The sequence below is a fragment of the Zootoca vivipara genome, chromosome 13 (genome assembly GCF_963506605.1).
Source record: "Zootoca vivipara chromosome 13, rZooViv1.1, whole genome shotgun sequence".
Taxonomy (NCBI): domain Eukaryota; kingdom Metazoa; phylum Chordata; class Lepidosauria; order Squamata; family Lacertidae; genus Zootoca; species Zootoca vivipara.
Window position 1 is genome coordinate 24,835,328 of NC_083288.1, and position 12,180 is coordinate 24,847,507.

A 12,180-nucleotide genomic window follows, 5' to 3' on the forward strand; every position below is an offset into this window, starting at 1 on the left:
GTCTCCCATGTTTGATCTCCATCACTGTAGCGCTGTTGCGTTGCCACACACGTATACATAATAAATTCCAGAGTCTGACAGATGATTTTTACGCCCTCAGCTCAGCATGGACGGTTTCACCAACCCCTAGGTATGCTTTTGAGGCCTTGGGGTCTTTCTGTTCACAGTCTCACATTTCAAGCAGGTTGTGTGTGTGTGTGTGTGTGTGTGTGTGTGTGTGAGAGAGAGAGAGAGAGAGAGAGAGAGAGAGAGAGAGAGAGAGAGAGAGAGAGAGCATGGAACTAGAATGGGGTGTACCATGTAATAAATACATGCATTTTTGTTATTTATATCCACCTTTTTTCAGTGAACTCAAGGTGGTGTATAAGGTTCTCATCCCTATTTTATCCTCAAAGCAACCCTGTGAGGTAGGATAACCTGAGAGACTAGATCACTGGGTGGGAATCAGAACCTTGACCTGTGGGAGAAAAGGGCTAGGTGTCAGTGAATGGGAAGCAAATATGTTTGTTTCCCTTCCTTTGCTTCTTTCAAGGCACCCATATCTAGCATAGTGCTTGGAAATTCTGAAGGGTTTTAGTCAGATATTTGTGAAATTTCAAGTAGCCTTGAGTCCACAGATAAAGATTATCAGTATTTTTTTAAAAAGCTTCATTGTGCTTACTCATGCTCTACACGTTCAATTAGCAATATGCATCTTTCAGGCAGAGAACAAATTATATAAACCACTGTTTGTATTTAATTAATTTATTAGATCATGGACACAGACTCAATTCTGCATTAGCAGACGCAGTTACAATTTTAGTAAAGACAGCACCACTTACTGTGGGTCAGGTACAGTGTCTTGCAAAGTATTGAAATAGTAAAAGAGAAGGAGGCACTATCAAACATAGTAGGTTGGGAGCAAGAGTAAAATCCCTCCACCCTCTCTTCAACCAGCCTCTCAAGAGGCTTCAGCAGATACCACCTTCATGTGTTAAACCCTCATCTCTACGGAAATGACGAGGACTAGTCATTTCCTCATTAAAAACAAAGATAGGATTACTGTATGATGAATGATATGGAGTTAGGAGGGAGAGTAGCTGACTTCGAAAACAAACATGCTCTGCAGAGTGGGCAGGATACTGTGCTGTACTGGAAGTCTCGAGGTAAGTTTCGTAGCACAGTTATTCACTAACCCAGGCATCCCCAAACTTCGGCCCTACAGATGTTCTGGACTACAATTCGCATCTTCCCCGACCACTGGTCCTGTTAGCTAGGGATCATGGGAGTTGTAAGCCAAAACTTCTGGAGGGCCGCAGTTTGGGGATGCCTGCACTAACCCTTCTCACAAGCCCTCTACCAGCAGTTTTGTGAAACAGGGGCATACAGCTGCTGCTGCTGCTAACTCAGATCTTAAACTACTGCCCCTCTGCAAATAAGCCTTAAGAGGAAACTGGCAGGAATTGCTCTTTGAAGCTCCCATTAGGAAATAAATTCAGGAAGAGGGATGCTTAGTATAAAAACTGATCACGTACTCCATTCATACAAGAATACCAAAACCGTCTGTGCTTATTGTGATAGCTCACAGTTCATGGAATTTAAGACTCTCTCAAAGCATTCTGACCATTTTAACGGCAAAAAAACAAACACCAAACCAAAGGTTTTTAAAAACACCAAGGGTTTCTCCAAATGCCACATCAAGAACATCTTAAAAGTTCTCACAGTTCCTTATCTTGTAATGGGATAAGCAAATTGTGTAAGAATGTTATAACCCTAACGATGAAAGATGCCCCACATGATTCTGCTCACAGCAAACGACTCAAGAATCCTGGGATTCTTCACTTGCAAGCAGTCTGGATGAAGCTTTTCGAAACCTTTACAAAAGCAAAGCAAAGGACATGGGGCAAACGAAAGGACAGTTTTATCTTAAAGGCAAAGGGTAGACTTGAAGCAAAGTAACAGTGCAAGAGACCAAAATTCTCGTTATTGAAACCACAAGAAGTGGCTCTCAGTAGTGTTTCTTCACTTAACAGTAATGATACTGTTAAACCAAAGCTTAACATAGGATACAGAGTGCATATAAGCTTGCAAGAGACTAAAGATTGACCAATATCCCACACACACAAACCCCCAATGGGAGCCACCTGAGGATAAGGCACAGTGAGTGAAACTCTGAAATCTTTCTATTCAACAATGGGCGTGTTGCACCCTCCACAACAGCCTCTGCCCTGGCACACTCATGCAGTTTCACACTTCATTTACAATGGAAGACTAGTAAGAGAAGGGCTGGGTGTTCTCTGCACACACAAGAACTGAGCCAAGATAACTCAAATCCTATACCAAGAAATGTGGAATTCTACAACCTATTATACAAATTAAGCCAATTTGCATGATTCTGTTTCTGCCCCATTTTCTATTTCTAATGCTGCTGGTCATGTGTTAGTGTCAATGAACCACACAGAACGACGAAGGCTTCTCTTTCCCTTGACCACCAGTAAGCTTCTCCAGCTGTTCCACTGGTTAATATTCCACTAGGCACTGCCCACACGTTTTCAAACACCTCTTGTTGGCTACAAAGGACTAGAACCATTTTTTACTCCCAAAAAATGGTCCAGGTCCATTCTCAGAAAAGAGTTCTGCACCAGGGCATGTGAGCATCTCCTGCACTTCCATGGAATAATGGCACACACAGTACTACTGATTCAGAGCTGCAGGCAGCCAGTCCTCTGAATTTGCATCTCCAATATGGTGCAGTTATTCTTGGCAGCATGTGTGTCTTTCACAGCTTCACAACATAGAGGCTCCTGCGTGCCTGCATTGTGCTGCTATGCGCTATCAACCCAGCATCCAAATCTGTAAGGCAACTGTTTCAAGAAACCAGACAGATGAGACCTAAAAGCTGCAACCTGCATTAAGCTCTTAAGATTGGTCTTGTCCATATTTTCCATATTAAGCCAGAGTTAAAATCACGGTTTAAATGATGGCTTAGTGTTATGTCTGAACCCAGGCTCGTGGTTTCTCTCCCCACCCCACAAGCGGTTAGCCGAGAACAAACCTTGATTACCAATCGTTGGTGGTTTGGAGTAAAACAAAGCATGGCCGTGGGTTTCGACGTAATGGTAAGCCATAGCAACACCAGGAGTGCAGGAGCAAACCACCCACAATTTCAGCAGGGCCTGGTAGCACATTGCATGTTCACATTAAACCACAGTCTATGGTTTAATATGATGTGCGAATCAGGCCGCTATGCATTTTCTTGCAGCTAATCCTGGGGGGGGGGGCGGTATCAATAGGGACAGCTGTGGAAATGAAATCAAAACTGGTATCTTGATCACCATTCCTGAATCTTTGTTCAGAGAAGGAAATATTCGGAACAATAAAAGCTTATCCTGGACTGTTCTTCAATATGTATACATAAAGAGACACGCTTTGGTCCTCTATTTGAAAACAAACAAACAAACAAAAAACCCATGCCAGAAGATGGCTGAGCATGGTTTTTAACATACATAAACTTTTTCTATAAGGAATTGTATTCAATTATGTGATTCCTTCATCAGCAGCCTGAAATGGTAAAGCCCAGGGGAAAGAAACTTCATTGCTTGATTTTGCTAAAAACAAAACTGCTAAGGGTCTCCAGGCATAAAGTATGTCTGCCACCTTCAGCAAAACTCACATACTTTTTGGCAGAGTCTAGGAGTTGGGAGAGCAAATTTGAGGTTTTCATCTTGGTAGTGGGTGATGCGACTTTCACATTTGTGGTTTTTAAAATGCTATATAAACCTGGTCTGAGGTTTTAGGACAGGGTGAAATAGGAAAATGTCTCTCTGTGTGCCAGTTTCCCCTTGTACAAACACACCTGGTCAATAAGGAAATGCAAAGCCATCCCAACCCCAACCTGTCCCGTCCCCCCAAGGCAATAAAAACAGACCTAACATGGAAAAAAAGGAAGGAGGAAGAAAGCAGTGCTTTGGCCCAGAACGTGCAAGTATAACATAGGTGCCTCATTTAAGAAGTTTTAATTCCACTGCCATTTTAAACTTAGGAACCCCCTTCACAGTTGCTTCACAAAGGATTTATCTACGGGAAGCTAACATTATAGCGAACATAATCTTTAATAAAAATTAAACACACACATCAAAAATGCACAGTGCATTTAACTTCTCTCCCCAGCAAGCTATGCTGGGTAAGACTTAATTTTCCTCCAGAAGAAAAAAGAAATTCCTCCAACCAAGCATTAGCCCTCAACATGAGGGACTGCCTGGTCATTAACATAAAAGTGGATGAATTTCCATCATCATAAAAAAAAAAGTTTAAGTAGAAGGTGAGGGAGCTTTTGTAGTGTATGGCCAGCAAGCCTACCTTGATCCTATATTACAAACTTTTTACAACATACAAAATAGATCAATATTTATGATTATAACACGTATTTCCCAACCCGCAAGTTATTCAAGAGTAAATATACACAATAATTATAACAAATCTGGTACCAATCACATGACAGAAGTACTGTGTAAGGCAAAAAAATATATCAACCAACCAGCTAGCTAGCTAGGTCTGATGTTATAACCATCTGCATCAAGTATAAACAAGAGCAGGGGCCAAGAAGATGACAGGAATTCTGCCTGTTTCAGGATCAATAGTGTTCAGCACAGAACAGGATGCATCTACTTCTGGGAAGCAGTGTAGCAGTGATTTCCGAACAGGCCACTACGCATGGAGACAAAGCCACACCAAGAAGAACATGTGCAATCTACAAATGGAGTGTATTTCTTGCTTACTGGTAAAAAGGCAAATGAGAATGCCACTGCTCTGACCTCAAGCCCCAAGACAAGCACTATGAGATCTCCCTCCGATGGCAGGCCAGGTTTTCCGTGCTACAACCAAGACACCTAGATTGCACAGGCGACACTTCCACAGGAGGAGCAACAAGCACCCAATGGTCATGTGCACAGATGGCAACTCTCCTCCTCCTCATGTGCAAGAAGCACCGAGAACATGATATTCTGTGTACAAAATATACTGCGTGAAGGGGGCTCTCTAGTCACCCCCAACCATAGTAGCTACTTTGCTGGAGTCGGTTATTAACCGTCACAACGATCAACTCCGAGTTAGGAGCAATCAATTTACCGTTTAAGCATTTGCATTTGCACACACTGGCTGGGGGCCGCTGCTTGGAATAGGATACCACTCATAACCAGAGCTGAATGCTTCCCCATCTGACTTCCTTCCGGTGCCTCAGGGTGGGCAGGCAGCCGGGACCCACTCAACCCTCAGCACAATGGTAAACCCCAAAAACACGCCTGCTGCCAGAGGGCATTAATACATAGGGCAACTCCTTCTCAAAGCTACCCATGGCTGGAGGAGACAAGATGGGGCCGTGACTTCATTCGTGGAAACAGTAGGAAGTGATCTTTCTGAAGAGGCAAGACAGTCAATGTCACAGTCTGAACAACAAACAACAACAACAACTTGGGGCCTAAAGTGCACTCTGCCCTGCATGGCCGCGACATTTGCGCCCTTGGCAATGCCATACATGTGTCAGTAGCGGCCGACAGATTATAATCGGCATGATTAGGAGTCACAGGGGCTTGTACTGGATTGCTAGCAGCCGACACTCAAGGGAAAGAGGACATCTTCAGATCTGCAGGACAAGGAGCGCTGCAGCGATGGAGTGTAAATTGCACCCTGAATTTCACTTGTGCTACCATGGATGCTGCTACATTTGTATAGCTTTCCTCATATAGAATTTGCTCCAAGCGATGCTGTTTATACTGATTTCCTCCCCTCCTCTCTTCAAGTTAACCACAATTTTAACGCGTTAGTATGTAGTGTCTGCATTCAAAAATGGAATAGCTATTTCAGTCCTTCTAATGCTCACCTCTTTAAAAAAAAAAAACCAGAATTCCCCATTTCGCAGGCATTTCCCTCCCCTAAGCTAGGCAAAGATCAGTTGCTTCACACTGGCCCAGAGATCCAAAACGGTCCTGTTTGGCTTGCGTTTCCGGGAAATATCCACTGGACCCTTGATCTTGAACAGTAGTTGTTTATGAACTGGGGAGACCCACACAGATCTGCAGGAAAGGGTTCTCACCCAGCTGTGCCAAGAGACGTCCTTTTAAGTCCAGGTGTGAAATGCATAGATGGAAGTGAGTAATGGTAGGTTTGTCCGGGTTCTTGAAACAGTTTGGGGGTTGGGGGAATCAACAGCAGGAATGTATTTTTCATGCAGGTTTCTGAGGGAGAGGAAGGGAGGGGAAAATCAGAGAACACAGGTCCATTTTTTTTGGTGCTGTGGAACCATGCCCAGCTGCTGTTTTTCACCTTGGGATGGGAGGCAGAGGAGGGGCCCCACGTGTAGCTGAAAAAGAAATAAGACCGTTAATGCCACAGATGCATCACCATAAGAAGTTAGGCTCTACAAAGATGCTGATCACAAAGCAAAAGAGATATTTATTACTATTATTAGTAATATTAGTAGTAGTAGTAGTAGTAGTAGTAAGTATACCACCCTTCATCCAAAGATCCCAGGATGGTTTACAACAGAAAATGAGAACCAGGATAGTTCACAATAGAAAATCAGATACAAAACACAAAACAAAACAAAACAAAATCAATAACCTCCCAATAATCCATATGAAGTTTCCACACTGCTATCACTATCCCTAGGTAGTCATTTTGCCAGGGCCGAGGAACTTCCAGGTGCAGACCTCATTAGACCCACCAAGCCTCCCAGGAGGCTTTTTGTTTGGCCCAGGAGGCTTTTTTTTGCCAAGCTGCATCCACCTGCCCTACACCTGACATCATATGACATCAAGTGCAGGGCAAGTAATAACCTAGCTCAGCTGAAGGGGGCTTTGCAGGCACTACTGATCAGCTGGGATTGCAAAGCCCCATACAAAGTGCTCAGCAAGGCCAGGCTATCAGCTGACAGTCAAGTGTTTTGAAATCCCTTGTAAAGTGCTTTGTAAGACCTGTTGTGTGAAAAAAGGATGACCTGGCACCACTGTGACATCAGGTGACTTACAGGTGGGTGGATCTGTCAATCTATAAAACTTGGTCCACGTGGGATGGGGGAAGATAATAATTTGCCGCGCTAGCCAAATTCAGTTCCCCACCATTGCATGATGCAGATTTGAGTTACGCCGAGAGAAAAAAAAATTAAAACTGAATCATATTGAATCATAGAATTCTGGAGTTGGAAGGGACCCCAAAGGACATCGAGTCCAACCCCCTGCAGTGAAGGAATCCTGCCCACAGCCATCCCTGGGTGGGCTCAAACCACCGATCGATTAACAGCCAGACAAGCTAACCTGTTGTGCCACTTCAAACTTGCACCTCGTTCTCATGTTTTCCAGGTAGCTGGGCTTCTGCATCTTGTTCAGCCCATTCCAGCAAATCCTTTGCCATGAAGAGCAGTGAGTCATCATGTTCCCACCCCCGGGGCTCCCCAGCCAGTCTGCTTCTGCAGCTGCTCCTGCGTCCTTGTAGCTACCTCCTGCATTCCCTCTTCCTCACAAAAGCACAATGAACTTGGACAAGTCTAAATCAGAACCAGCATTAAATGTATGCAAGACTGCATAGTTTGCATAATTTGAAAAGGTCCAGAAGCAGAATGAAGGAATTGTTGATGATTTTAAATAAAATAATCTCACTCGTAATGCTGGCAAGCCATATTCTCAGCCCCATGGAATTAAATTGCTTATAACAACTTGCCAAATTTTCAAGCACGGAGCTGAAAATAGTTTGCTTTATGAACAATCAGCCAGATACCTGGGAGACCAATAAGCAGATGTGAGCCAAATCAGTGCTCACCTCTATTCGTTTTGCTGGGATAAATCTTCTGGAAGTGCTTGAACTCTTCTGGCGCTGGGAAATCTTCCACTGGATGAAAGGAGTATTTAGATTCAAAGTCATCTGCAGAAAAGGAGGAAAATAAGGCCTGAAAACCATTTCTGGTCTGAAGGATTCCCACTGCCCTACTTTTTGCATCCATAAAGCCCTGAGGCTGGAACCATGGCTAAAATGGCAAAACTTGAAGCAGCCCCACCCTGAAAGTTCTCTCCAGGTGCCAAATTTTGGTCACCATTATATGCAGATGACAGACTGGGGGCAGAATCCACCAGGAAGTCAGAGTCACCTGGTAATAAGAGCTTTGTGCAGTGTCAGAATGGGCATGAGTGTCAACATTTCAACATTCCTATAGATCTATCTGTATATATATATATATATAGTTTGTGTCACTGCTTCTCCAAGTAGCAGTTTGGGCATTCTATACAAAATGAAATGTACCTAAAATAAACCGGTACAGACTATAAATAAAAACATCCAGTGAATATATAATTCAAAGCATCAGATGCTTAACAAGCTGCCAACACCAAAAGGGAGAGAGTGACGCCATCTGTACACATGCTAAGCCAAACCCAACGAAGGATAATGAGGAAGTTCCCAGATCCTTTTCGGGGTTGCTAGAAGTGAAGCCACAGTTTGGCTTAGCTTCAGACATTTGGTCTATTTTGCTTCAGACCAACCATGAGATGTTGGCAATGTTTGTTCTGCGGCTGGACACGCCGAGTTTGTCTAGAGCAGGGGTCCCCAAACTAAGGCCCGGGGGCCAGATGTGGCCCAATCGCCTTCTAAATCCGGCCCGCGAATGATCCGGGAATCAGCATGTTTTTACATGAGTAGAATGTGTTCTTTCATTTAAAATGCATCTCTGGGCTATTTGTGGGGCATAGGAATTTGTTCATATATTTTTTCAAAATATAGTCCGGCCCCCCACAAGGTCTGAGGGACAGTGGACCGGTCCCCTGCCGAAAAAGTTTGCTGACCCCTGGTCTAGAGCAAGAAAAGCCATGAACCCAAATTTGGACATAGCATTAGGGGAAACCATGGCTCAGCTCACTGCAGTGCAGCATCAGCAGGAAGAAAGGAAGAGCAAAACTACAGCAATCTCTTATCTGGGAACCCACAGGGTCACTCATTCATGCCAAGCCATAGTATGACTTTGCAGTCTATGCTAACACGTCTATGCCAGTGTCTTTCATTTTAGAGCTGCTTCCTAAGCTTGTACGACTGAAGTTTCATCCCCAACACACACACTTCTTCTTGGCCGATCACAGTATTTTTTAATGCCACTGTAGTTAACCGATACCAGCCAAACCAGCAGAAGTATCGTAATTCTGGGCAGGCTGGTTTTCCTTTGAATCCAGCGCATGTCTCAAAGCCAACTTAAATGCACCTGACACCTATAATTTAAGGTAACAGCAAGTTCTTTCCACTCACCTCCTAAGAAAGACCTGACAGTGGAAATAGAGTCCCGGTGTCCATTTCTCATGGGTGGGGGAGGGGGAGGAGGTCCAACTGGCGTTCTGGTGGGTGGGGGTGGGGGTTTCCCACGGCTCGTAGGGTCTGGCGTCCCGTGCATTCTGTAGGGTGGGGGAGGCGGAGGCGCATCTCTACCGCCATTTCGGATCATGGGTGGCGGCGGTGGAGGGGCTGCAATGGAAATTTCCCAGGTCACGATTTCATGAGCTAGCTTAGTAGCCAAAACAAAAGGGAAAAGCAGAGTTCCCTAGGTAGCCAAGCAAACAGCCCTAGGCCTTCCATCAACATCATTGGCTCTGCAGGCCCTTGACAGCCTTGTCCTTTTCTTGCACCTGCTATATAGGATTCTGGGGGGTTCCCCCCCCCCTGATATCCCAACTCCGTTAAGGAATTTTCTTACTTACTGAAGAGGCTAATTCACCTATGTGGCCCTTAGCATGGCGAGTTGTAGGCTACCAAGCCCTTGGTGAGTATTGTGCGCATGCTGAAGTGACCGTAAAATGGCTGCATTCTGATCACCACGTCCCTGCACCAACTGTCCTCTCTGCTTCTTTTTGGAGGGTTTGCAGCTGCCATGGGGAGTCATGATCTGGGCACAAAATAGGCTGCTCAGATGATCATGCTCCACAGCAACAAACACGCCACACTAAACGGGTTGGCTTATTAGTTGGGCACGAATGTAATACCTGCTTTTTGTTGTCGCTGTTCCGAAAAGCACGAGCATCTACTCATTAATGACCAGCTTTTTAATAACTATGAAGTTGTGGGGTCCTTTTTAGCAAGTCATCTGTTTCGAGGGCAAGGCATACTCTTCTGCACAACACAGAAAACTAAATTCGATCCCACATGTCTTGGTAGCAAAGACTCTCGATGTGAAAATTGAATTTATATTCTAGTCTTCCAAGCATCATTAACATGCTATGGTGGCAGTATCCTTTGCACAAGAGGCCTGGGATGCGGATGGGGAAGCTGGTCCTTTGGGTGCTGAGTTGGTCTCAAAACTCCCACAAGCCGCAGCCAGCATGGCCTATGGCCAAAAATTGGCCACAACTTAAAACGGCGGAAACTGCACATCCACACCATCATCCCTGTCTTTGTAGAGCGCTTTCAAGCCTTCAAATGTTTCACCCGCAGATTTAGGAGAAGTGACAACTCTTTGTTGGCATCCGTCTGCCTTGGGAGACAATGGAAGAAGAGTGTGCCTTTGGGGACAACTGAGACTGTGAATTTGTGGCTTGGCCAGGTGACACCTAGCAAGTTTGTGGCAAAGGTATGGTTCAAACTGAAAACTTCCTAATTCACAGCTCGCTCGTAGTTGCTATGCTACAGAGCATGATACCAGCCCATTCCTAACCTTCTTAAACCCACCGCATACCCATCCTGGCACCAAGATCGGAGACTACGGACAAGAAGGCATTTTTTTCTCTTGAGAGATTAACGAGAGGCTGTCAACGCCAAGACCACTTCCAGTTTTTCATAAACAAGGGCTAGGAGATGCTCTTACCTGCGCCCCGGCTTGGAGGGTCACGGGCAGGAGGTGGGGGCCGATTGCTCTGTAAAGAAGGGGAGGCTGAAGGGGGTGGGGGAGGAGCCATACCCCTCCCAGGCCCGGGTGTCTTTCGATGCAAGGAATTGTGTCTCTGCGGAAGCTCGGGAGCGGACTCGTTGGTGGGGCTGGCGGGGCCGTTGGGTACACCGGGGGGTTGGCGGTAAGGCGGAGGAGGGGGCGCCAGAGACTGGCCCTGACTGCTTGGTCCCGTTCGGATATTCACTGGGGAAGGGGGCGGCTTGATAGGGGGAGGAGCCGGCGGTCCATCCCGACTCCCTGGGAGCCGCTGTCCTGGCGTTGGTGGCAAGGGCTTTTCGCGGTTGTAGGAAGGTGCTTTGCTGCTGTGCATGGGAGGAGGGGCAGGGGGTGCGTTGGCTCGGCGTCCCGGGGGCGGAGGCGGCGGAGCCGACGAGCTGTGTTTCATGCCGGTGCCGCTGGCGGTGTTTGGCCGCGAGAGATCTGGCAAGGAAGGTCTCTGCATGCGCGGAAGTTCCGGAGGGGAAGCCCGGCTGTGGTCAGCGTCATCTTGGGGCCGACTGCTGGTTGCAGACACTGGGGGCCGCGGAGCCGCTGATCTGGACCCAGGGACCTGGAGGGACTGCTTCCCAGAGGGACTTTCTGAAACCAAGGAAAGCCAGCACAGAGTTGCTTATTAGAGAAGCGAAATAGATCAACATCTCCTTCCAATATAAACCAACTCCTTTTGGCAAAAACCACCATCCAATTAAGTGGAAACTGACGACGTTTGTCCTTGTACTGAGACCACAGCCAGTGATGTACTGTTCATGCAGAGCCTATATTCTAAATGACCAGGAGGTGTTCAGATGTCTGGACACAAATGTTTCCCACAGCAGAAGGGATGAACGACGCAAGTCAAATTTTAATTGCTGGGCATAGATGGGAAATCAGGGGAAAGAAAAGGGCGACTTCTTGATTGCCAATGTAATCCTGGCAGGCAGTTAAAGCTTTGGACAATTCACTCATTTAGGGGTGCAAAATTCTGTTATTCTGTCCATTAACCTCCTACATCTACAGCTTCCTGAACAAGGGTCCTCTGATTCCCTTGCCTATTCAACCCACTTGGCCTTCCCGGCATCAACAGCACACCAACCACCCCTCATCTCCAAGCACTGTGAAAGTCCTCACTTCCAGCACTTTATCCTTGGCCAACCCTACGTCCACATGCGGCTCCTACTTTCCAGTGCAACTTTTCCTCACTGGATTCCCAGCTTTCAAGATCCTTGTTGCCCCTTAACTTCTCTCTCTTTCCCCCCATGTTTCAGAAGCCCGACTGGCTTCAACTACAAGTCAGGTGTTAAGTGTGGCTG

The 12,180-nt window shown here is 46.0% G+C and overlaps 1 protein-coding gene across 1 annotated transcript in view; it reads right to left on the bottom strand.

Annotated features, from left to right (window-relative positions):
* Positions 1-1,640: 1,640 nt before the first annotated feature.
* The window catches only part of WIPF2 (WAS/WASL interacting protein family member 2), a 32,467-nt gene continuing 21,927 nt past the window's right edge, over positions 1,641-12,180 (bottom strand). Inside the window, exons 5-8 of the mRNA XM_035137044.2 lie at positions 10,808-11,470; positions 9,262-9,474; positions 7,792-7,893; positions 1,641-6,337 (exon numbers count right to left, since the gene is read on the bottom strand). Coding sequence (XP_034992935.1) covers positions 6,297-6,337; positions 7,792-7,893; positions 9,262-9,474; positions 10,808-11,470 — 1,019 coding nt within the window. The 3' untranslated portion in view covers positions 1,641-6,296. The remainder of the gene's footprint in view (positions 6,338-7,791; positions 7,894-9,261; positions 9,475-10,807; positions 11,471-12,180) is intronic.